The sequence below is a fragment of the Panthera onca genome, chromosome F2, assembly GCF_046562875.1.
Source record: "Panthera onca isolate mPanOnc1 chromosome F2, mPanOnc1 haplotype 2, whole genome shotgun sequence".
Lineage (NCBI taxonomy): Eukaryota > Metazoa > Chordata > Mammalia > Carnivora > Felidae > Panthera > Panthera onca.
Genome location: NC_138356.1, coordinates 20,352,951 through 20,376,417, shown reverse-complemented (window position 1 = coordinate 20,376,417; position 23,467 = coordinate 20,352,951). Strand labels below are relative to the sequence as shown.

General features: G+C 39.9%; 1 protein-coding gene across 5 annotated transcripts in view; it reads left to right on the top strand.

Moving 5' to 3' along the window:
• SLCO5A1 (solute carrier organic anion transporter family member 5A1) overlaps window positions 1-23,467 on the top strand; it is a 300,952-nt gene that overhangs the window by 190,593 nt on the left and 86,892 nt on the right. For all 5 annotated transcript variants that reach the window (XR_013553601.2, XR_013553600.2, XM_078441935.2 and 2 more), the window contains exon 3: window positions 21,813-21,945. Coding sequence is in view for 3 of the 5 variants with exons in the window: in XM_078441935.2 (XP_078298061.1) it covers window positions 21,813-21,945 (133 nt within the window). In the remaining 2 variants the exon portion in view is untranslated. The remainder of the gene's footprint in view (window positions 1-21,812; window positions 21,946-23,467) is intronic.

Sequence of the window (23,467 nt, the reverse complement as noted above, 5' to 3'; positions counted from 1 at the left end):
TGGACTGAGTTGTCATTTACTTGAGGTTGTCAAGCCTTTTATTTAATTTCTTGTAGGCTATTTGAGTAGTCAAAGTATTCCTTTTTTGGGAGGGGGGGAGGGGAGGAATGAGAATCTTAGGCAGGCTCCAAGCCCAGCATGGAGCCCAAAGTGGGCTCGATCTCATGACTGTGAGATCATGACCTGAGCCGAAATCAGGAGTTGGATGCTCAACCGACGGAGCCAGGCAGGTACCCCTAAAGTATTTTTAGGTCAAATCTTTCCTCAAATATTTGACATAAACATCATTTTCCGTCAATTATCTAGATACTTCTAGGTAAGATGATTTTCTGAGGGATTCCAGATTACCAGATATGTGCTTTAGCTCTCCATTTCTGTGTGTGTGTGTGTGTGTGTGTGTGTGTGTGTGTGTGTGTGTTAAATAATGAAGAGTTTACTGTCTTGAGGGGAATCAATAATTGATTGTCTCTAAATTTTCTTGCTAATTAATAGCATTACCAAAACTCCATTAGCTAAGCTGTAAAGATGCACAACACTTATGAAAACTTGGTATATCATATTAATTAAATGTTGTACTTTAAGCACTGAAACTAGCCAGGCACAGCTTAGAAGTCTTATTTTTAAAAATGCTTTTAGGAAGTATCTGGTTTTTCCTTCGCCATGTTTGCCTATTGGTGAAACTTCCTGAAAGTAGTTGAAAATTGACAGATTGGATGGGTCTTGGGGTTTAAAAGATAGTGAAATCATTGAGAATGGGCTAAAATATAAAAAAGAGTTGCCACATATCAAATGATGTTATTTATTCAGGCCATCCCTGATAAAAAATGAAGAAGCCTTAAAAAAGAGTATGAGAGAATTAGAACTCAAAGCAATTTTTGAGGATCACAGTTGACATTTTTATATACTAGTTTCTTTGGTATTTTTAGAAGTATATTAACTTCTCATTTTGAACTATTAAATATTACATAATAGCTATATTATCTCTAGTCAGGTCTCAGAATTAATGCTCTATAAGTGATGAGATTACTCTAGAAATGTCCTTGAGAACTTGATAAAGTGTGTGAGTAAATTTGAAAATTTAACATAGTAAATTCATGAAAACACCTCGAAGGTAACTTTGCTCTGAAAATCATAATAGCTCCAATGACAATTCAGGATTTTCATTTCATTTCATTTTGTTTTTTATTTTAAAAAATTTTTAATGTTTATTTATTTTGGAAAGAGAGAGCAAGCATGAGCGGGGGGCAGAATTCAAAGCAGTCTCTGTGCTGTCAGAGCAAAGCCCAACGTGGAGCTTGAACCCATGAATCTTGAGATCATGACCTGAGCCGAAGTTGTAGGTGCGCCAGGGTTTTCATTTTAAAGCTTAAGACTTACTACTGAGGTTTCATAGGTATTATTTGGCTGATGTATAAATTCATATATTTCTTCTGGGAGAACACTAATGATGGTTTGATTTTTTTTTTTTTTTTTTTTAACGGTTTCATTTTGACATTTGTTGGGTGTAGAGTGAGATTTAATTTGTGGCCCATTTAAATCACATGAGAGGCCATGTGCTGTAGTGTAAGTATTTGGACTGGAGTCAGAAAGACTTGGCCTTGAATCTTCTCTTTACTGGTTTTATGACTTAGGTATATTCCTTAACATTTTAAAGGTCAGAGTCCTTTTGTAAAGTGGGAACTAATTTATCTTTCAGGTATTTTGTTGGGAGAATTAGCTATTGTGTTTAAAAAGCACAGAGAAACCACTTAAAAGTATTAGTTTTCTTCTCCCATTTCTCTCCTTTTCTCAGAGCTCTTCTTACGGAATCACAATTTAGCACTTAACAGAGATGTCTTATGTTGTCAATCATTTTTTTTTTTTTGTTTTGTTTCTCAAGAAAGAGTTCCCCATAAACTTTTTAGGAAGGGGCACGGCCCTTTTTATCACTTTAATATTTTGCACGAGTTATTTCATATAGTATGATTTCACTAAGTAACTATGGTACTTAGTTACAATAACTGATTGATTAATGATTAGGGAATAAGTATTTTGAGTAACGGAATATTCTGATTATCTGATCACAAGATATGGGAAGACTTTGGAAACAATAAAATACACATAACGCTAAAATAATACTGAGTAGAACATCACCACATGGCTCTGAAGATTAAAATCCTATATTGTCTCCGAATCATGATTTTAACAGTGAAGTTAGATATAATAATAGGAGTAATAATGATAATTGTCATAGCTGACATTGACTGAGCACTTAGTAAGTGTTAAGGGTTTTATGTGCATTATCTCATTTATCCCCTCAATAACTCTCAGAAGTAGATAAATTATGGTCCCCTATTTATAGATGAGGAAGTGTGTCTAGCAGGATTAAGTATTGTGTCAGTCCCTGATTGAGAACTACACAGACATCTAATGCTGAAGCCAGTGTACTTATGAGACATTCAGATATGGAGTTGAATCATAATTCCCCTCAGGACACTGGGCATCACATTTTATTTTATTTTATTTTATTTTATTTTATTTTATTTTATTTTATTTTATTTTATTTTATTATTTTGAGAGAGAGAGAGAGTCAGCGGGGGAGGAGCAAGAGAGAGGGAAAAAGAATCCCAAGCAGGCTCCACACTGTCAGTGCAGAGCTTGATGTGGGACTCAAACCCACGACTGCAAGATCATGACCTGAGCTGAAATCAGGAGTTGGACGCTCAACCAACGGAGCCACCCAGGCACACCTAAGTAATTACTTTGTATTTTAAAACGAAATGCTTGATATTAGGTCGGTTATTTGCCATATTTCTTTCATATAAAAGTAGACCATAGATTAATTTTCCAAATGAGAATTTATTCTACTACTCTAAATGTTGTGTGATAGAAGAAACACAGAATGTTTCAGCATTAACTTGGTAAAGCTGCTTGTGTTTATAAGTTGTCTTTGTTATTGTTAGATAACAAAGAACTGGGGATTATTTTTAATTCAGATGACTTGATTGTATTCTTTCATCAGTGAGGTGATTACAAAGGAAAATGCCCTAAATTAAGAAAATAATAGTGCCTGCCTGATAAAGTTGCTGTTAATACTGAGAGATACATATAAAGGCACTTAGTGCAATATCATCCATGTAATAAATGCCCAGTGTTATCTTTTAGGAATTGTTCTGCTGTCAGTGACTGTAGACTTTGACCGTTAACACTTCCTTAAATACATGAATAAGCTTTGCAATGAGCCCTAGTGGAACAGTCTTCCTGTACCAGAACTAATGCCTGTGTATTGATGGGGAAATAGGGGGATAATATTAAAGGTGCCCTAAAACATTTATATCACTCGAATACCTGTAAAATCCAATAGATGACCATGATGATGCCATGGACTGTGGGAACATTTGCACAAGACATTATTTCACGTGTGCCTAAGTGTTACTTTAGACTTGGATCTTTCCTATGGGAATCATGCTTCTTTGAGTACCTGGAAAGCAAACTAGAGTGGTGTCATACCTGTGCCTGTTTACCTGGAAAGTGCTTCCTGGCAGTGACTTACCCTTCCCAGGAGACAAATGTAATCTGCTCTTCACAGCTGGTACCCTCTTCTGGGTCTTCACTGTAATTATTGAAGTAAATGTCATACAACATATTTGGAATGTATTTTTCTTTTAATGTACATTTCTCTGCCATCCGTATGGCAGTCAATTAGTGATGAGACTAGAGATGGAAATATAAATAGTGAGCTTCTCTTTCATTTAGAATGCTTTTAAGGCTGCTGCTACTAACAATTCCAAAAATATTTTGAGATTTTCAGCTCTTAAGGGATTAATTTCTTCAGTAGTAGAGACCTATATACTTCTTACAATTAAACCTTTACTGCCTTTACAAAAAAATATTTTAGAGACTTGTGCCCATAAATGGAAAAAGGATAGGCTTTGGTCTTAGATAGACCCAAGTTCTAATTTTGGTTCTATCACTTACTAATTGCTGATCTCCTTAACTTCTTAGGGACACAGCTTTCTCATCTGTAAATTGGGAATGACAATATTCTTTTTCCAGAAAGCAAAAAAGACTTACAAAAGATATAAAGTACCTGGTGTAGTTTATGAAAGATTGTCAATAAACAATAGTTATGATATCATTTTACTTCTCAGTGAATTATACTTCTACTAAAATATTACTTGGGGATGTACTCTTATCAATGGAATCTTTGAGAAATTGCCAACTCCAGAAAAATTGACTTTAAAAGTGAATTTTTATACAAATAATCCTTAATTTTACATTCATAATTTTTAATCTCCATAGATAACTTGTTAAAAATAAAACATTTATTGAGAAGTGGCTTTTCCAGATATTCATTTAAACAAAAACCCACCCATACCTCTATGAGTTATATCCATAGCTTAGATAATTATAACAACCTAAGCAATAAAAACTAAAAGACATAGTGAATAAGCCAACATTCAGCTGATACTTGAAACAGAGTAAATATGCAGTAATTATTTATTACAAGGGTCATTATTTATCACAAGGGTCGGCAGACTTGTTCTCACCTAAAGGGCTTGTTGTGGTAAATATTTTAGTCTAAGGACCATACTGTCTTTATAGCAACTAGTCTTAACTCTGCTGCTGTGATAAAAGTAGTCACACAAATATGTCAATAAATGCACGTCGCTGTGATCCAATAAAATTTTACTGAATTTAGTGAGTCTTTTGTCAACCCCTAATTTATTATAATTTAGGCTGGGAGGAGTCATCATGACGTATTGGGCAGATCAGTCTTAAGAAAAGTTGAAGTATTACTTTATAAGTACTGTGTATTTGCTTGCTGGACGTTTGCTGAGAGCTCACTATGTGTTTGGTGCCTCTGGGAGGTGAACAGATACAAGAACAAATAAAACAAGTTTATTAACCTGTAAAGACTTACTTCAAGTTAAAAAATCTATATTCAGGGCGCCTGGGTGGCTCAGTCGGTTAAGCGTCCGACTTCGGCTCAGGTCATGATCTCGCGGTCCGTGAGTTCGAGCCCCCTGTCGGGGTCTGGGCTGGTGGCCCAGAGCCTGGAGCCTGCTTCCGATTCTGTGTCTCCCTCTCTCTCCGCCCCTCCCCCATTCATTCTCTGTCTCTCTCTGTCTCAAAAATAAATAAAGGTTAAAAAAATTAAAAAAAAAACTATATTCTTCATAAGTTTGCACAAAGATGATATATTTGATGGCTGAGCATTAGTAGCTGAAAGAGATAAAAGTACTAATTCCGAAAGGTATGTTAATTTTTTTTTTTTTTTTTGCTTATTAAACTCTATGTTTGAAAAACCTGAAAATATGGAGAGTTACAAAGAAAACACCAAAAACCCATTGTAATTTCACTACCCCAAGCTAACAACTTTCGATAGAGGATATGTTCAATTCTAGTCTTTCTTATGGCTTCTTGTTGTATAATTCACATACCATAAATTTAACCCACTTGAAGTGTATGATTCACTGAATTTTAGTAAATTTATCGAATTACGCAACCATCACCAGAACTCAGTTTTAGAGTTTTTATCCTGAGGTAAAATTAACATAAAACAAACTGCATATAATTAAAGTATATGATTTGATAAGGTCTGACACCCACCCCACCATGAAATCATCATCACAATCAAAACTGTGAACATATCCAGCATCACCAAATCTTCTTTGAGCCTCTTTGTAATCCCTCCCTTCTGCCTGGTCCCCTCCCACCCCCCGGGTCACCTTGGACTGTTTTTTTTATTACTTTAGATCAGTTTGCATTTTTTAGAATTTTATAAATTGAACCATACAGTATATACTCTTTTATGTCTGCTTTCACTCACTGAGCATAATTGTTTGGAGGTTTATCTATGTTTTAGCATGTATCAGTAGTTCATTTCTTTGTAACGCTAAATAGTATTCCATTGTATGACTACACCACAATTTGTTTATGCGTTTATCTCTTGATGGACATTTTGGTTGTTTCCAGTTTTTTGCTACTGCAGATAAAGCTGCCAGGAATATTTGCACATAACCCTTTAAATTTTTTTAAATGTTTATTTATTTATTTTGAGAGAAGGAGAGAAAAAATCCCAAGCAGGCTTGGCCCTGTCAACACAGAGCCCAACGCAGGGCTCGATCTCATGAACCGTGAGATCGTGATCTGAAACGACATCAAGAGTCCAACATTCAACCAATTGAGCCATCCAGGCGCCCCTTTGTACATAACCCTTCATATAGACATATACTTTCATTTCTCTTGTGAAAATACCTGGAAGCGAAATGGCTGAATTGTATGATAGGCATATGTTTAACTCCTTCAGACACTATCAAATTGTTTTCCAAAGTGGCTGTAACATATTATATTCCACATTAGCAGTGTCGAAAAGTTCTGGTTGTGTCACATCCTCACCAATAACCGGTATAATGTGTCTTTTTAATTTTAACCATTTGCACAGCAGGTTTGGTGTTATCTTATTGTGGTTTTAATTTGCACTTCCCAAATGACTAATGATGCTAACCATCTCTCATGTGCTCATTTGCCATCCATATATCTTCTTGGGTAAAGTATCTGTTGGAAAATAGTTTACCTGATTGTTTTCTTCTAGGTTCATAGTTTTAGGTTTTACATGGATATATGGATATCTAATGGATTTCACCATTTGTTGAAAAAACTCCTTTTTTCATTGAATTATCTTTATACTTTTGTCAAAAGTCACTTGTTCTTACACATGTGTGGGTCTGTTTCTGGACTTTCTTTTTAATTTTTATTTATTAAATTAATTAGTTAATTAATTAGTTTTGTTTTTTTTTATTCCACTGAGGGCTTTCTTTTTTATTTTTAATTTATTAATTAATTTTTGGACTTTCTTTTTAATATTTATTTATTTATTTATTTATTGACTTTCTTTTTTATTCCACAGATCTACTTGTCTACCTTTATTATTATTTTTTTTTACCTTTTTTTCTTGAGAGAGAGAGAGAGAGAGAGAGACAGAGCACGAGTGGGGGAGGGGCAGAGAGAAAGAGAGAGAGAGAGAGAGAGAGAGAAAGAGAGAGAAGGAGACACAGAATCTGATGCAGGCTCCAGGCTCTGGGCTGTCAGCATAGAGCCCGATGCATGGCTCAAACTCATGAACCATGAGATCATGACCTGAGCTGAAGTTGGACGCTTAACCAACTGAGCCACCCAGGTGCCCCTATGTGTCCACCTTTAAACCAGCACTACATTGTGTTGATTACAGCATCTTTATAAGTCTTGAAATCAGATAGTTTTAGTTTTCTAACTTTGCTCTTTTGCAAAATTGTTTTGGCTGATCTATGTCTTTTGCATTTCCATACGTTCTTTGACTTTTAGAATCAGTTTGTCAATTCTACAAAAAAGCCTGCAGGGATTTTGAGTGGAATTGGATTGAATTTATTGATTCTTTTTGGGAAACTTGATATCTTAGCAATATTGTTTTTTTTCACCCAGAAACAGGGCATATCTCTCCATTTGTTTAGATCATCTTTAATTTTTTTGGCAGTGTTTTACAATTTTAAGTGTATAGGTGTTTCTTATATTTTGTCAGGTTTATTTCTAAGTATTTTATTTTGTGATTCTTTTATAAATGGTATTTATTTCTGACTGTTACTTGTACATAGAAATTTAATTGATTTTTAAAATATTAATCTTGTATCATGCAACCTTGTTAAATCCACTTATTGGTTCTAGTAGCTTTTCTGTAGACAGTCTTGTCTTAAAATGTATGTTTTTTGGGGGGCTCCTGGGAGACTCAGTTGGTTAAACATCCGACTTCGGCTCAGGTCATGATCTCAGGGTTCGTGGGTTCGAATCTTGCCCCCTGTCGGGCTCTGTGCTGACAGCTCAGAGTCTGGAGCCTGCTTCAGATTCTGTCTCCCACTCTCTCTGTACCTGCCCTGCTCACGCTCTGTCTCTCTGTCTCTCTCAAAAATAAATAAACATAAAAAATTTTTTTAAATGTATGTTTTTTTTACATAATTATGATCACATGGTTAACAAAATTTTGTGTTCTTCATATTCACTTACATTTTAAAAATAAGTATAGGGGCGCCTGGGTGGCTCAGTCGGTTAAGCGGCCGACTTCCGCTCAGGTCATGATCTCGCGGTCCGTGAGTTCGAGCCCCGCGTCAGGCTCAGTGCTGACGGCTCAGAGCCTGGAGCCTGTTTCAGATTCTGTGTCTCCCTCTCTCTCTCTGACACTTCCCCATTCATGCTCTGTCTCTCTCTGTCTCAAAAATAAATAGATGTTAAAAAAAAAAATTTAAAAAAAATAAGTATATCCTTAAGGGATAAAAACTTTGTCAACATTAAAGTCAATAGCAGCTGCATTATGAATCAAAATGTAGTTAGTTACTATTTTTACTGTTTCTATTTTTCTGTCTACAAAACACAATGATAAATGTCGTCATGATAGATATGGTGAATTGCTGTCCAAAGCTTATTCCAGTTGTAACTCTGTGCCAGCAATGGATGGGAATAATGAATTCACTGACTTGTATCTGCACTGAGCACTTTCCGTCTTTTTAGTTTATTTTAGTAGAGTGGTATCTCATTGTTTGCAACTTCTCTTGCTTTGATAACTAGTCAAATTTTTTCTCATGGGTTCATTTGGTATTTTGACTATCCTGTTATGAGTTTTCAGTTTGTGTTCTAAAGGAATCCATTTTTTTTTTTATTTTTTTATTTTTTTATTTTTGGGACAGAGAGAGACAGAGCATGAACGGGGGAGGGGCAGAGAGAGAGGGAGACACAGAATCGGAAACAGGCCCCAGGCTCCGAGCCATCAGCCCAGAGCCTGACACGGGGCTCGAACTCACGGACCGCGAGATCGTGACCTGGCTGAAGTCGGACGCTCAACCGACTGCGCCACCCAGGCGCCCCAAGGAATCCATTTTTAACTCTTAATAAAACTTTTTGCCTCAAAATATAATTTTAAAAAATTGACATGATTAAAACAATTTGTAATGTTTTATTTATTTTTGAAAGAGAGAGTCAGAGCATGAGCAGAGGAGGGGCAGTGAGAGAGAGGGAGACACAGAATCTAAAACAGGCCCCAGACTCTGAGCTATCAGCACAGAGCCCGACACGGGGCTCGAACTCGGGAACAGTGAGATCATGATTTGAGCTGAAGTCGGATGCTAACCAAATGAGCCACCCAGGCACCCCAACATAATTTTTTTTTATGCTTTCATAGTAGCTGTCCTCATGGTCCCTCCTAAGAACTGGACTGAGTTTATAGATAGTGGTCACTCATAGGTGCCCAATTTGATGTTTTAAAGCTACAGCACATTAAACACCCACCATGCCCCAGATGTTAATTAAGTGTAAATGGATCCTTCAATACGCACTTGGGTGTTCCCTTAAAAAATTTTTTTAATGTTTATTTTTGAGAGAGAGAGAGAGAGAGAGAGAGAGAGAAAGAGAGAGAGAGACAGAGCAAGGGAGGAGCAGAGAGAGAAGGAGACACGGAATCCAAAGCAGGCTCCAGGCTCTGAGCTGTCAGCACAGAGCCTGATGCAGGGCTCGAACCCATGAACTGCAAGATCATGACCTAAGCTGAAGCCAGATGCTTAACCAACTGAGCCACCTAGGCACCCCTTTAATTAAAATTAAAAAAAAAAAAAAATTAAGCGTGTTCCATTTTAGAAATGAACGACTTTGAAAATATTTCTAAAGGAAGATAGTGAACTTAAACCAACCCTTGCTTGCTATGGTAGCGAGGAAAAAACACTCTGAATCTGCCTAACCCTTTTCCCTTCTCATTTGTGACCTAAGATGCTCTCTGGATGTTTTAGCAAAGTGATAGACTATTCCCTGACTGCTGTGGCAGCTGTTCTTTTACTGTCAGGCCTGTGTCACAATAACTGAATCACTTAAGACAAGACAAATTGCTGCTACATATAACTGAGATCAGAGGTCTCTTATCTGCCTGTGCTTGTAAGTGGAAGGAGCGAGCAAGGGAATATTTTCTTTAAACATGGTGCACTGGTGCTGTGAAGTACCTTGGCTAGTTTTCAAGACATTGTGCAAGTCAAATGCGAGTTGGTGTCATTGCTGTGATACAACAGTGAAGTGTGGATTGCTTCTCACGTCGTCTTCCTGTCTGCAACAGCTATGCCACCAAACGTATTCAAAAGGGTGACCTCCTATCACTATGTCCCAGACCGGGTTTAATAGGCATGCGTGCAGTACATTTTGCTGTGGGACCATTCTGGGTAAATCCCAGCTCCTGGGACTGAGCCTAAATTATGCTTGTAACCCAAACCCCTGTCATCATCGGTTCTTGGCAGCATTTACTGGCTATGGAGGGCAGCTGAGAAAGTGGGTCCTGTGCCAGAGGGAATGTGGAGAAGTGGTGGACAGTGAGCGGCGAAAAGTGGGAAGTGGGCAGCAACAGAGAGCAGAGGCTGATTAATGAGAACCAAGTTCAAATGAGGGCGCAGCACATCCAGGCCAGTTGCAATGAAACTCTGAGAACTGGGGGAGCCCAGCTAGGGAGGGTGGTGACCTCGGAGAGCCTGGCAGAAGTAAGGGTCAGGCCTGGAGGTGTTTTGGAGGTAGGTGTCAAGGCTCTGTGGCTGTAAACCACAGGAGCCAGCTCTGTCAAACCAAGGATGTTCTGGGGAAGGTGAGTAGGGATGGCTCACAAGGACAGGACAGCCCCAGGGGTCTAGGGAACAGGAACCAATGGATGATTCTTCAAGGCAGTGTTGCAAGGACAAATCCACTTTGATTGCTTTTGTTACTTCACTCAAGATTAGAAGTCCATGCCTTCATCCCTTCTTGTTCAACAATATTCATTAGTGCTTAAGGTCAGCGCTGCTCAGGCATTGATAAGGCATCAATGAAAAAAGCGGCTCTTGTTCTCATGGAACCAACATTCCAGTGGGAGAGACAGAGAATAAGCAAGCGGTCAAATGTAATACCACATGGTGGTATTGGCCATAATGAAAACCCCAGCAGGGCAAGGTGATAAAGAGTAATGGGGCAGGGGAGGTGGGGGGCGCCGTGTTTAGATATGTGGTGAACTATAGCTTCTCTGAAGAATGATACTTGAATATAGATCTGGAAGAAGTAAGGGAGTGAGCCACCTGGTGTCTGGGAGGAGAGCGTCTGATTGGCCTGCACTGGTCATCTGTCTACCAGTGAATCATGGAGGTCATTGAGACTGTGCAATGGAGGGTCCATGGTTCCTAAAGAAAAACAGAATAGCGTTTGCCAAAAGAGGGGGGCATAGAAACTGAACAGACAGAAAGGAAAGATATCTATCCAGTTGAATTCTGCCCATAAATGAAGAGAATGAATGAGAAGGGGAGATTTTTATTCTCCCAAGAGCTAGGGACAGCAGGGATGAGGTGGAAGGAGAGGCCTTTGGATGTAACATGGTGGCTGAGACTTCTGGCTGCATTCCAGTGACTAATGCAGAAGGAAGGGGGGAGGGAGAGTGAGGGGAGACAATCACATGCTCAGGAGACCCCAAGGACCAGTGCTCTGACTTCCTGTTCTCCATGTCAGGCCTGACCTCAGTCGCACAGTGGAAGTGACTTGCTCCTCTACTGCTGTGTGGAAGGCGACTGCAAAACCATCTCTCAGTGTCACCGATGACACTGATGGGGAAGCTGATGCTCTATGCTGCTGTCCCTCCTCACCGTCCTTAGAGAACAGTGACTGGGCAGCCTGCACACAGCTGGGCACCGAGACCCCTGGATGGGACTAGCACAGAGGCAGCGGTGGTCACTCTCCTCTGAGGCAGTTGTACCTCCAGGGGCACAACCACTTGCGACTCCCTGGACAGGCCGTATGCTTCCAGACTCGTGTGCTTTTGCCCCTATGGGACCCTCAGCATCTAGTGTCCTCTTTTGCCCATTTTTGCAGGCTTATGTTAAAAGTCATCTTTTCCAGAAAGGCTTATCTATTCTCCCTCCTCAGCTAGTTACAGTGTGAGTCATTCCTCTGCCCCGGTCCCTGGCCTATTGCTGCTACTTGGCACACTTATTCACTGAGCCTTGAATCATAGCTGGTTTTACCTGTTCCTCTTCTGGAACAATCTTATTGAACTTTTCGAGGCCCCTTCCTTGTCCTAGGGCCTGGCATCACAGAGCACATGGGTGACTGAGTGACCTCTGATCTGGCAGTGTGGAGCCCTACTCACCATTGGGGGTTGAGGCTAGGAAGGAGGTAACTGTAGGGATTTGTGATACTAGAGTCTTTGCTGATTTTGATTGGGCCCTCAGTTTCCCAAGTCCAGCAAGGCTCATGGCTGGCTGGTCGCTATTAGTAGCTCTGGAATCATTTCTTGTGACTCAGGAGCAGGTTAAGTTACCCAACATAGACTCTGTAGAGTTCAGAGAGCTGTTCCCCTGGTTGCTGCTGACCCCACAGAACAATCCTATTTGGGATAATACCAATGCAGTCAAGTTGGGCTTTTGTGATGAGGAAGGAGGAGTGTCTTTTAAGTCTGCCAGAGATGGAGATGTAGGCTTTAACAAGGGGTGAAATAGGTACAGGTGAATTTTGCAGGGTCTACTTATGCCTTTTCTCTCTCCCGGGTAGCCATTGGGAAGGTCAACCCATGGGACCCTCCCTAGGCCAGACTGGACCTGAATGAGGAAGAACACTCTGGCTTGTTTGTTTCACTCTGTGGGCCTGGCTTGTCTTAGAGTCAGTGCTTATTCATCAGAGACCTGGGATTTAGAACTCACATTTTGTCATTATTGGATCATGGGCGACAGCAGTCATGGGGTCCAGCTAATCAGATATGCTATGGGTAAAACCTTGAGCCCAGGGGAGAATTAACCCTGAATCTCAGGCTACTGTCCTTAACTGGCTGGAAAAGCCATGCAGGGCAGCTGAACAGGACTACAGAGACAGTGTGGGCAATGGCCAGGCCCAACATCTAATGAACTGTTACCAAAACTGATCACAAAATAAGTAAAACATAAGAGATGATTAAGATAAACGAAGACTCTTAAAAGAATATGTTGTTGAAAGGATACAAAAGGAAAGAGAAAGCCCTAAACATGAAATATAACAAAAATCAAGGGTATAACAAAGTTTAAAATAAAGACAGTTTATAAAACTAAAAAATTAGCCTAATATAAATAGGGCTAAAAACATAAGCAAAGTTACGTAAGGTATGAGAAATAGAAGGCAACAGATAATTTGAAAAAAAAATTGATACTTAATTTTAAATTAAAATTCTTGAAAAAAATATTTATTGTTAAAATGTTTATTTTGAGAGAGAGAGAGAGAGAGAGCACATGCACACGTGGGTGGGGGAGGGGCAGAGAGCGAGGGGGGGAGAGAGAGAGACTCCCAAAGCAGCCTCAGTGCTGTCAGCACATAGTCCGATGTGGGTGGGGCTCGATCTCACAAACCCTGAGATCATGATCTGAGGTGAGATCAAGAGTCAGATGCTCAACCGACAGCCACCCAGGCTCCCAGAAAAATATTTTTAAAAGATTAAAATGCATTAAGAAGTACAGAAAAAGCAGCAGCTAAAACATTTTATGATGTAAAAGTGAAAAGAGGTATTAAATTAGAATAAAGGTTAAATCTACAAGAGAAAAGTTAAAAATGTGAAGGTAAATGGGATTAAAAGTGGAAGTTATGTGCTTTAATGTCGAAAGGCATAAATGATCACAAAATGGGGTAAAAAATAATTTAAGGAAGGTAAATGGGATTAAAAGTAGAAGTTAATGTGCTTTAATGTAAAAAAGCATAAATGATCACAAAATAGGGTAAACGATAATTTAAGAAGAAAATTAAAATGGAATTTTCAATTTTCAATTGGACATTTTCAATAGAATGTCCAAAAGTAAACAGCTTGGGGAAAGGAAGTGAAGGAAGCAGGTCGGAAGCAGGTGATGAGACAGTTACCAAGTTGTTGGTGGGTCAGCCTTGCCCCAGAGTCGTTTCTTTGTCAAACCAGCCGTGATGTCCAGGATGGAGGCCAAGAACTGGCCCCACCTTGCTGAAGGGCCCTTTCAGGCCCACTTCATTTAATAGTGGCTTCTTAGTTCCACAAAAGCTCACCCAGCTGAGGGTGGTTTGGGGTGGGGGCTGTAGTCCTCAGGCTGGGGTCTAGTTCCCTGGAGCATATGTAATAACAAAGGGTTGAGATAATCTTCAGAGGAATACCCCCAATCAGACATTTGTGGTAGCAAATAGCTGGCATCAGTAAGGGATCTTTTGTAAAGATTTTTTAAAATGTGTATTTGTTTTTGAGAGAGAGAGAGGGAGAGAGAGGGAGAGAGGGAGAGGGGGAGGGGCAAAGAGGGAGAGAGAAAATCCCAAGCAGGCTTTGTGCTATCAGCGCAGAACCCACGAACTGTGAGATCATGATCTGAGCCGAAATCAAGAGTCGGATGCTTAACTGACTGAGCCACCCAGGCGCCCCAGTGAGGGGTTATTAAAGGACGTATGTGATAGCCACACGAAGGCTCATCATTTAGCTGACAAATGTTTTAGAAGAATATTTATCGATACAAGAAATGTTTGAGATATTATGTGAAAAAAAACATATACTTTTTAGTGTTTATTTTTGAGAGAGAGAGACAGACAGAGTATAGCAGGGGAGGGGCCAAGAGAGAGGGAGACACAGAATCTGAAGCAAACTCCAGGCTCTGAGCTCTCAGGACAGAGTCCCACGCGGAGCTTGAACTCATGAACCGTGAGATCATGACCTGAGCCAGAGTCAGACATTCATCCTACTGAGCCACTCTGGCACCCCCAAAAAACATAGTATACAATAATAAGTACTGTATAATTCCAGCTACTTAAAAAATTTATACAGTATATGAATAGTAAAAAGTATTTATTAGTATTATTACTATCATTATCTGGATAGTATGGATTGTTGGTGATTTAGAAAAAAAATTTTGTGTGTTCTTGAGAGTTTTCTCCATAAGGAATTCATATTATATTTTGTAATCATTAGGAAAAAAAAACCCTAAAAGTTATTTAAAAAGAATAATAGACACAGGCAAGCAAGGCACATTCTCAGCTTCAGGAAGATACCCTATACTGACCTTTGTGTGAAGAAAGAAAGGTCCGGATCTTGTCTCTCCCCATTCCCATCTGCCAAACCCATTATCAAAACTAACTCCTGGATCAAAAGTTATGATTCCAGAAAAGATAATTTATCAAGGTAATATAAAGAAAAGTGTGTCTTCCGTTAAATAATATATGTATTTGGCCTATACAAACTTAGTATTTAATAATATTTGTTAGAGGATGAATAGGTGATCATTCAACATATAAAAATACAACTTAATATTTCTTCAGTGTTTATCATAGGCTAAGCACTTCATGTGCATAATGGAAGCAGGGATTCGAACCCGGGAGTTTGGAGTCTGTGATTTAACCACCACACAGTACTGTACACGATACAGCTCCTGCTCTCAAGGATGAAGAGCTACTTCAAAAGATAAGATATAAACATTTGAAGAGAGAAGTAGAAATTAAGAGCAAGGCATACTCAAATTTAAATGAACGGAATGGCCCAGGGTTCTCCCAAAGGGAAATGAAGCTGAATTGTGTATGACCCAGGAGGGGTGTGATACAGTCCACTGGGGTATAGGAAGAAAATTCTTCAGATGATTCTGATGTTCTAAAAGGACAACAGGCAGCAGCTAAATAAAGGGCATGATTTGAAACCCAAATATAAATAGAGGCACAATCTCTAAAGTTCTTTGTTTTTGGATGCTCTTAACTGGGGTTAACTGTGACATTAAATATACGATATGACTGAAATTAGACAACTCTTGAAACTTGGAACTTGTAGTTCTTTCTATTGCTGGTTCACTGGATAGCCTGTACTCCCAGTATAAGCTCCTCATCGGGAGAGAAAACCAATACAGTATCATCACATCTGATGAAACACAGACAAAAACATGGAACTATCAACCCGACAGTGATTAGCTGATATCTCAAGAGCTGATGTATGCTGAAGAAGGCTCTTATCCCTGACATCTACTGTTGTTAATAACAGCAGAGCGCTCACTGGGAGTGGGAAAGGTAATGAATAATGGGAGCGAAATGAGTTTCATGCCTCCTACACTACTTTTGTCAGTGAATACCACTGGCAAGATCCCTGCCCTTCTGGATCTTATGTTCTAGACGGGGAGGACAGGTGATAAACAAGATGAACAAAGGAAGTGTAGAGTGTATTGGGTGCCAACGTATGCTAAGGAGAAAAATAAAGCAGAGAGAGGGTGGGAAGCATTGGGGAAAAGTTTTTTAAAGTTTTAGATAGGATGGCCAAGCAAGGCCTTGGTGGGAAGGCACTATTTGAATTCCTATTTGGGGGAAGTAAGGGAATGTACCGTGTGGCTTTCTGGGAAAGAGACACCTGCACACACGTGCACACAGGCACGCACAATCCAAGCGCTAACACCCTCAGGTGGGAATGTGCCTGGGAGGGTGAAGAGAGAGGTCAGTTTGACTGGAGCTGAGTGAACAAGGAAAAGGATAGGAGATGGAGCAGAGAGATCATAGGGGGTAGTGCAAAGGTGTGGGCAGGTCCTTGCAGCCATATAAAAGGATTTTGGCTTTTCTTGCCAGCACGATGGGAAGCCACTGGAGGGTGTGAGCAAAGAAGTGACATGACCTGCCTTATGTTTCTGAAGGATTGTTAGGGCTGCTGTGTTGAAAATTCATTGTAGGGAGGAAGAGAGTAGCAGGGATACCACCAGCTGGAAGGCCTGGAGCCATTTTCCAGATGAGTGACGTTGGTGGCTTGGGCCAAGGTAGAGGCATGGGGAAGAGGCTGCGTGTTGTATGTGATGTGATGGTAGAACCAGCGGGGTTTACTGATATATCAGGTGCAAGCTATGAGAGAGAGGCTGATGGTAAGTACACGTTGCTTATACAGAAAAGTACACTGTGGGTAAATGTTTAAAGTTTTTTTTTTTAAATTAATTTATTGGACTTACATCCAAGTTAGTTAGCATACAGTACAACAGTGATTTCAGGTGTAGATCCCTTAATGCCCCTTACCCGTTTAACCCATCCCCCCTCCCACAACCCCTCCCGTAACCCTCAGTTTGTTCTCCATATTTATGAGTCTCTTCTGTTCTGTCCCCCTCCCTGTTTTTATATTGTTTTTGTTTCCCTTCCCTTATGTTCATCGGTTTTGTCTCTTAAAGTCCTCCTATGAGTGAAGTGATATGATTTTTGTCTTTCTCTGACTAATTTCACTTAGCGTAATACCCTCTGGTTCCATCCACGTAGTTGCAAATGGCAAGATTTCATTCTTTTTGATTGCCGAGTAATACTCCATTGTATATATATACCACATCTTCTTTATCCATTCATCAGTCGATGGACATTTGGGTTCTTTCCATACTTTGGCTATTGTTGATACCTCTGCTATAAACATTGGGATGTGTGTGCTCCTTCGAAACAGCACACCTGTATCCCTTGGATAAATGCCTAGTAGTGCAATCACTGGGTTGTAGGGTAATTCTATTTTTAATTTTTTGAGGAACCTGCATACTGTTTTGCAGAGTGGCTGCACCAGCTTGCATTGCCACCAACAGTGCAAAAGAGATCCTCTTTCTCCTCATCCTCACCAACATCTGTTGTTGCCTGAGTTGTTAATGTTAGCCATTCTGACAGGTGTGAGGTGGTATCTCAGTGTGGTTTTGATTTGTATTTCCCTGATGATGAGTGAAGTTGAGCATTTTTTCATGTGTTGGTTGGCCATCTGGATGTCTTCTTTGGAGAAGTGTCTATTCATGTCTTTTGCCCATTTCTTCACTGGATTATTTGTTTTTTGGGTGTTGAGTTTGATAAGTTCTATATAGATTTTGGATACTAACCCTTTATCTGATATATCATTTGCAAAAATCTTCTCCCATTCCATTTGTTGCCTTTTAATTTTGCTGATTGTTTCCTTTGCTGTGCAGAAGCTTTTTATTTTGATGATGTCCCAATAGTTCATTTTTGAAGCTTTTTAAAAAATGTTTATTTATTTATTTTGAGAGAGAGAGAGAGAGAGAGAGAGAGAGAGAGAGCACAAGCAGGGGAGAGGCAGAGAGAGAGAGAGGGAGAGAGAGAATCCCAAGCACGTTCCATGCTGTCACCATAGAGCCCACCTGACACAGGTCTCGATCTCACGAACTGTGAGGTGATGATCTGAACTGAAATCTAGAGTCTGGCGCTTAACCCACTGAGTCACCCAGGCACCCCTGTGGTAAATGTTTAAAAACTCTTACCAATAGAGATGGCTGATGAAAAAGTGTGGAGTCCACTGGAATAGACAGAGGAGGAGGTCTCTGAGGAGACAGAGACCACTCAGGGGAGGACAGGCAGTACTGGACTTGGTTAGGCCTTGAAGAACAGGTAGGATTCAGACAGACAGGGAAGCCTGGGGGCACGGTGGGTCTTCAAGGGAAGAGAGGTGGCTCTGCCCAGGTCTGTCTGAGAGTCAGTCTGCCTGGAGCCCTGAGTGCAGTCAGTAGGTTTGAAGAGTAAAATGGCAGGAGGAGGCCAACTCGTCCCACCCTTGAACTCCAGAGCAGTTTGGACTTTCTTCAAGCAGTGGTGGTTGGTGGGTGGGTGGCGATTGAGAATTTTTGACTGGGAGGGTGAGTGATACAAATTTGTGTCAACAATTTGCCCCTCTAATAAGCTCTGAATGAGTTCTACTGGTTAATCAATTAATAAATGTTAGCTCAGTGGCCAGAAGGATTTATTTACAAAATAGGACCATGTCAACGAGTTATTATATATCTCTATCTCTATCTATAGTGTTATATATTTATTGATTTATAGATATATAGTATAGTCACGACACTATTATAGAGAGCATAATATGTAATACAATTATATAGATATATGTGTGTATATATGTTAGTGTGAATGATTCAGTTGGCCTAAGTGTTTGCTAGATATTACAAATAAACTTTTTCTGATTACATAGCTGAATTTTAAAAAGTTTTATCTGTATTTGAAAAAGTAGTTAAGTTTGGGCTCCCGGGTGGCTCAGTCGGTTAAGCCTCCGACTTCGGCTCGGGTCATGATCTCACGGTTTGTGAGTTCGAGCCCCACGTTGGGCTCTGTGCCGACAGTTGAGAGCCTGGAGGCTGCTTCAGATTCTGTGTCTTTCTCTCTCTCTGCCCCTTCCCCCCCCCCCCCCCGTGTGTGTGTGTGTGTGTGTGTGTGTGTGTGTGTGTGTGTGTGTTTGTGCGCGCGTGCACTCTCTCTCTCTCTCTCTCTCTCAAAAATAAACAAAAATTTAAGAGAAGTTAAAGAGTAGTTAAGTTTTTTTGGAAATGTTATTTAATTGGTGTTCCATTCGCCATGTAATTGCGAGGTCTTGCCAGCACACATCCTGCACCGTGCTGCTTGGCATTCCGAGATGCTGTACTCAAGTGCCCCAGGCATAAACAGGATGGCGGAAATACCCTTTTCCCTGTCTGTGTTTGTAAGACAGTCTCTTTCATGCCAGAAGAACTATTTTGGGAAGATGATTCATGTCACATTTTGGCCTCATTACAGTTTTAAGTTGTAAATGGTGCTGATTTGCCTGGAGGTGTAAACATAAATTTTATCTTCATATGCATATGGGTAAAACTGAAAAGGCATTTTTTATTCTTGAGTTCTGTTTCAGGCTATAAACAGGTTAACAAGATATTTATCAAAATTCTAATTTTGTTTTATTAAAAGCATGCTTCCAAAGGAATACCAGTTACTTGTGGCTGTGCTTCCATTCTCCATTTCCAAACACAGATGGAGAAGTCGAAGCACCTAATGTCTTTTGTTACAAGCAGACGATTCTGTAAAATAAACACGGCACTTTCTCTTATGAAATAGTGTGAAAAATGGGAGCAGGTGTTAAATTACTGTCTGTAGTGATAAGTAACAGGAGGTACAAGTTTATTCAAAGTTTATTTAGGTTCAGGTGATAAAGTAAGGTGGAGCTAGTCTGATTAGTCAAATTTTCTTTTTGGTAAATATGGTGCTATTTATTTTTTTATTTCTTATTTTTTTAATGTTTTATTTATTTTTAAGACAGAGAGAGACAGAGCATGAGTGGGGATGGGGCAGAGAGAGAGGGAGACACAGAATCTGAACTCCAGACTCTGAGCTATGAGCACAGAGCCCAACTTGGGGCTTGAACTCATGAACTGTGAGATCATGACCTGAGCTGAAGTTGGATGCTTGACCAACTGAGCCACCCCAATATGGTGCTATTTAAAGGGTATGGAAAACTAGTTATTTATTCAGTAGCTTAAATGCATGATGGCAACAGAAATGAGAAATATGTAACACCTGAGGGTTTTTTTTTTTGAGGTTTATTCTAGAGAGAGAGAGAGAGAATGAGCAGGGGAGGGGCAGAGGGAGAGAGAGAGAGAGAGAGAGGAGAGAGGGAGATACAGAATCTGAAGCAGGCTCCAGGCTCTGAACTGTCAGCACAGAGCCCGACACATGGCTTGAACTCAAGAACCGTGAAATCATGACCTGAGCCAAAGTTGGACGCTTAACCAATGAGCCACCCAGGCGCCTCAACACCTGAGTTTATCATGCCTTGCACCCAAGAGTATCTTAAAAGTGTTTATAGATTTCTCCCCAAATAACTAAATTTTAGCAGGAAAAAAAATGGGTTTGGAATGTGTGGCTAGATTTTTCTACGATTTTTAAGGAATTTCATATCCTACCTCAAAATTTAAAAATTGACAAAATTATTTTTTTATTTGAAATCACAGCAGTCAAAACAATATAAAGGCATGACAGTGAATCTATTGTTATTTTTTCTAATGTTTATTTGTTTTTGAGACAGAGAGAGACAGAGCATGGGCAGGGAAGGGGCAGAGAGCGAGGGAGACACAGAATGTGAAGCAGGCTCCAGGCTCCAAGCTGTCAGCACAGAGCCCGTTGCGGGGCTTGAACTCGTCAACTGTGAGATCATGACCTGAGCCGAAGTCAGACACTCAACCGACTGAGCCACCCAGGCACCCCTAAATTATTGTTACGTTTTGCTCTAAGCCCATTTTGATGGCCAAATTGTTTTCTGGATAGAATGAAAACCTTTCTGATCTACTGACAGAACCCCTTCCCCTCCTGTTTTGGTCATGTGCTTTAAAAAGTTATTTTTTCATTCAGCTGTGGGTTCCTGCTATCCATTTGGACCTTCTCACTCATGCCATTTAACGAGATTTATGAATCTTTAAGGTTCCTCAATTAACAATAAACCAAATGCATTGGAAGCTCTTCTTTGATTCTAAAGTGGTGGTTTGAAAAATATTCATGATTTGAGGGGGCTTGAGCACCTTTGCCAATTCAATTAAATCCAGCTTCATGGCAGCATCTGGCCTTGGTTCACTCGTTCTGTTAGAATCTTCCAGCTGTGACAAGTGACATCTACTTATTTTTCCTTCTTATCTTGAAATGACCTTGTATTTATTTATTTATTTATTTATTTATTTATTTATTTATTTATGTTTATTTATTTTTTAATCTTGACACTACGTTTCATCTTCTTTTGGTTATCCAGTGACTGCTCATTAACTAGCACTTTCAGAAATTTAAATTTAGTGGGGCCCGAGCACTTATATTAAAAAAACCAAACAAAAGCAACCGAAAAGCTGTCCAGATGATTCTGATGTTCTAAAAGGACAACAGGCAGCAGCTAAATAAAGGGCATGATTTGAAACCCAAATATAAATAGAGGCACAATCTCTAAAGTTCTTTGTTTTTGGATGCTGTTAACTGGGTTTAACTGTGACATATAAATGGAATGACTGAAATTAGACAGCTCTTGAAATTTAAATAACACGTTGCTGTATTTCATGTTTCCCCTTCTGTCTTCTCAGCCATCATGTATGTCATGGGAGCACTTGGTCCTGCAGTGGGATATTTATTAGGTGGACTTCTTATTGGGTTTTATGTCGATCCCAGAAATCCTGTTAACCTTGATCAGAATGACCCTCGTTTCATTGGAAACTGGTAAGAATTGTTCACTAAATTTTTTCATTTCACTTATTATTTTTTTATAATTTTTTTTAATGTTTCTATTTATTTTTGAGACAGAGACAGAGCATGAGCAGGGGAGGGGCAGAGAGAGAGAGGGAGACACAGAATCTGAAGCAGGCTCCAGGCTCTGAGCTATCAGCACAGAGCCTGATGTGGGGCTTGAACCCACAAACTGTGAGATCATGACTTGAGCCAAAGTTGGACGCTTAACTGACTGAGCCACCCAGGTGCCCCTATTTCATTCATTATTAATGATAGTTCACGTTGTGGTACTCTTATAGTTAAAATAAACATTTCCCCCAAGGGAATATGAAAAACAGCTGAAAGTCACCCAGTACGGGGTGGAAGGCAGAATAGTTAATCCTCCAGAGATATCCATGTCCTAATCTCCAGAGCCTATGAATGTGTTGGCTTATATGGCAAGACACTTTGCAGATGTGATTAAGGGGTCTTGAGACAGGGAAGTTATCCTCATGACAGGAATGGGCCCTGTGTAATCACAGGGGTCCCTAATAAGGGTAAGAGGGAGACAGGAGGGTCAGAGTGAGAGAAGATAGGGTGATTGAAGCAGAGGTTGGAGCCACATTCTTTGGAGATGGAGGAAGATTCTATGAGCCAAGGAACACACTCAGACTCTAGAAGCTAGGAAACCCAAGGAAATAGGTTTTTTCCCCCTAGAGCCTCCGAAAGGAATGCAGCCTTGTCAGCCCACTTGAGACTGTTGATCGCCAGAACTATAAGATACCACGTTTATGTAGTTTTAAACCCTAAGGGTGGGGTAGTTATAGCAGCAATGGGAAGCTAGTGCTGAGGGCTTGGGAACATTGGCTTAATCCAATCCTTCTTTAGGGTTGAGGCATTTTCTGCTATAAATAGCAGAGTGGAGGAGGAGAAGGTGGCTGTGTTGGGGCTTTCCTGTGTCCTAGCTTTCATTATCTTTGCTGTGTCCTAGCTTTCATTATCTTTGCTGTGTCCTAGCTTTCATTATCTTTGCTGTGCCTTTTAAAAAAATATTTTCCTCCCACTTCCTTATTATATCTGCGTTTCTGCTTTGTCAGCCCTCCCCGACTGCCCCAAACTCCAGCCCCCTCTTTTCCATTGTCACACTGTTAGTGAATCTTTTCACTCAGTAATTGTTTTTCCAACGAGTGCTAGAGATTTAGCTGTTCTCTCACTTGTAGCCCTTAATTGTCTTGCTAAATAAGTAATCTTGAGGACTTAGAATGAGAACTCCAACTTTGGATGTTAGGTTATTCATCCACACAGCCAGGACTGTGTTCGAGTTCTTCATTGTCCTCAACTTGCACATAAGTTATTTCTTCATGATAGCAAGCACCAACCAAAAAGTATTGGCTTCCTGAGTTCATTTAACATGGATTAGTAATAGGTATACACTGACAAGAAATGCTCATTTTATAATAAAGAGAATAGTTCACTATTAGAAATTAGTGTCAACTGATTACTTTCAAAAGAGTTTCTTAGAGCATTTTTGTTA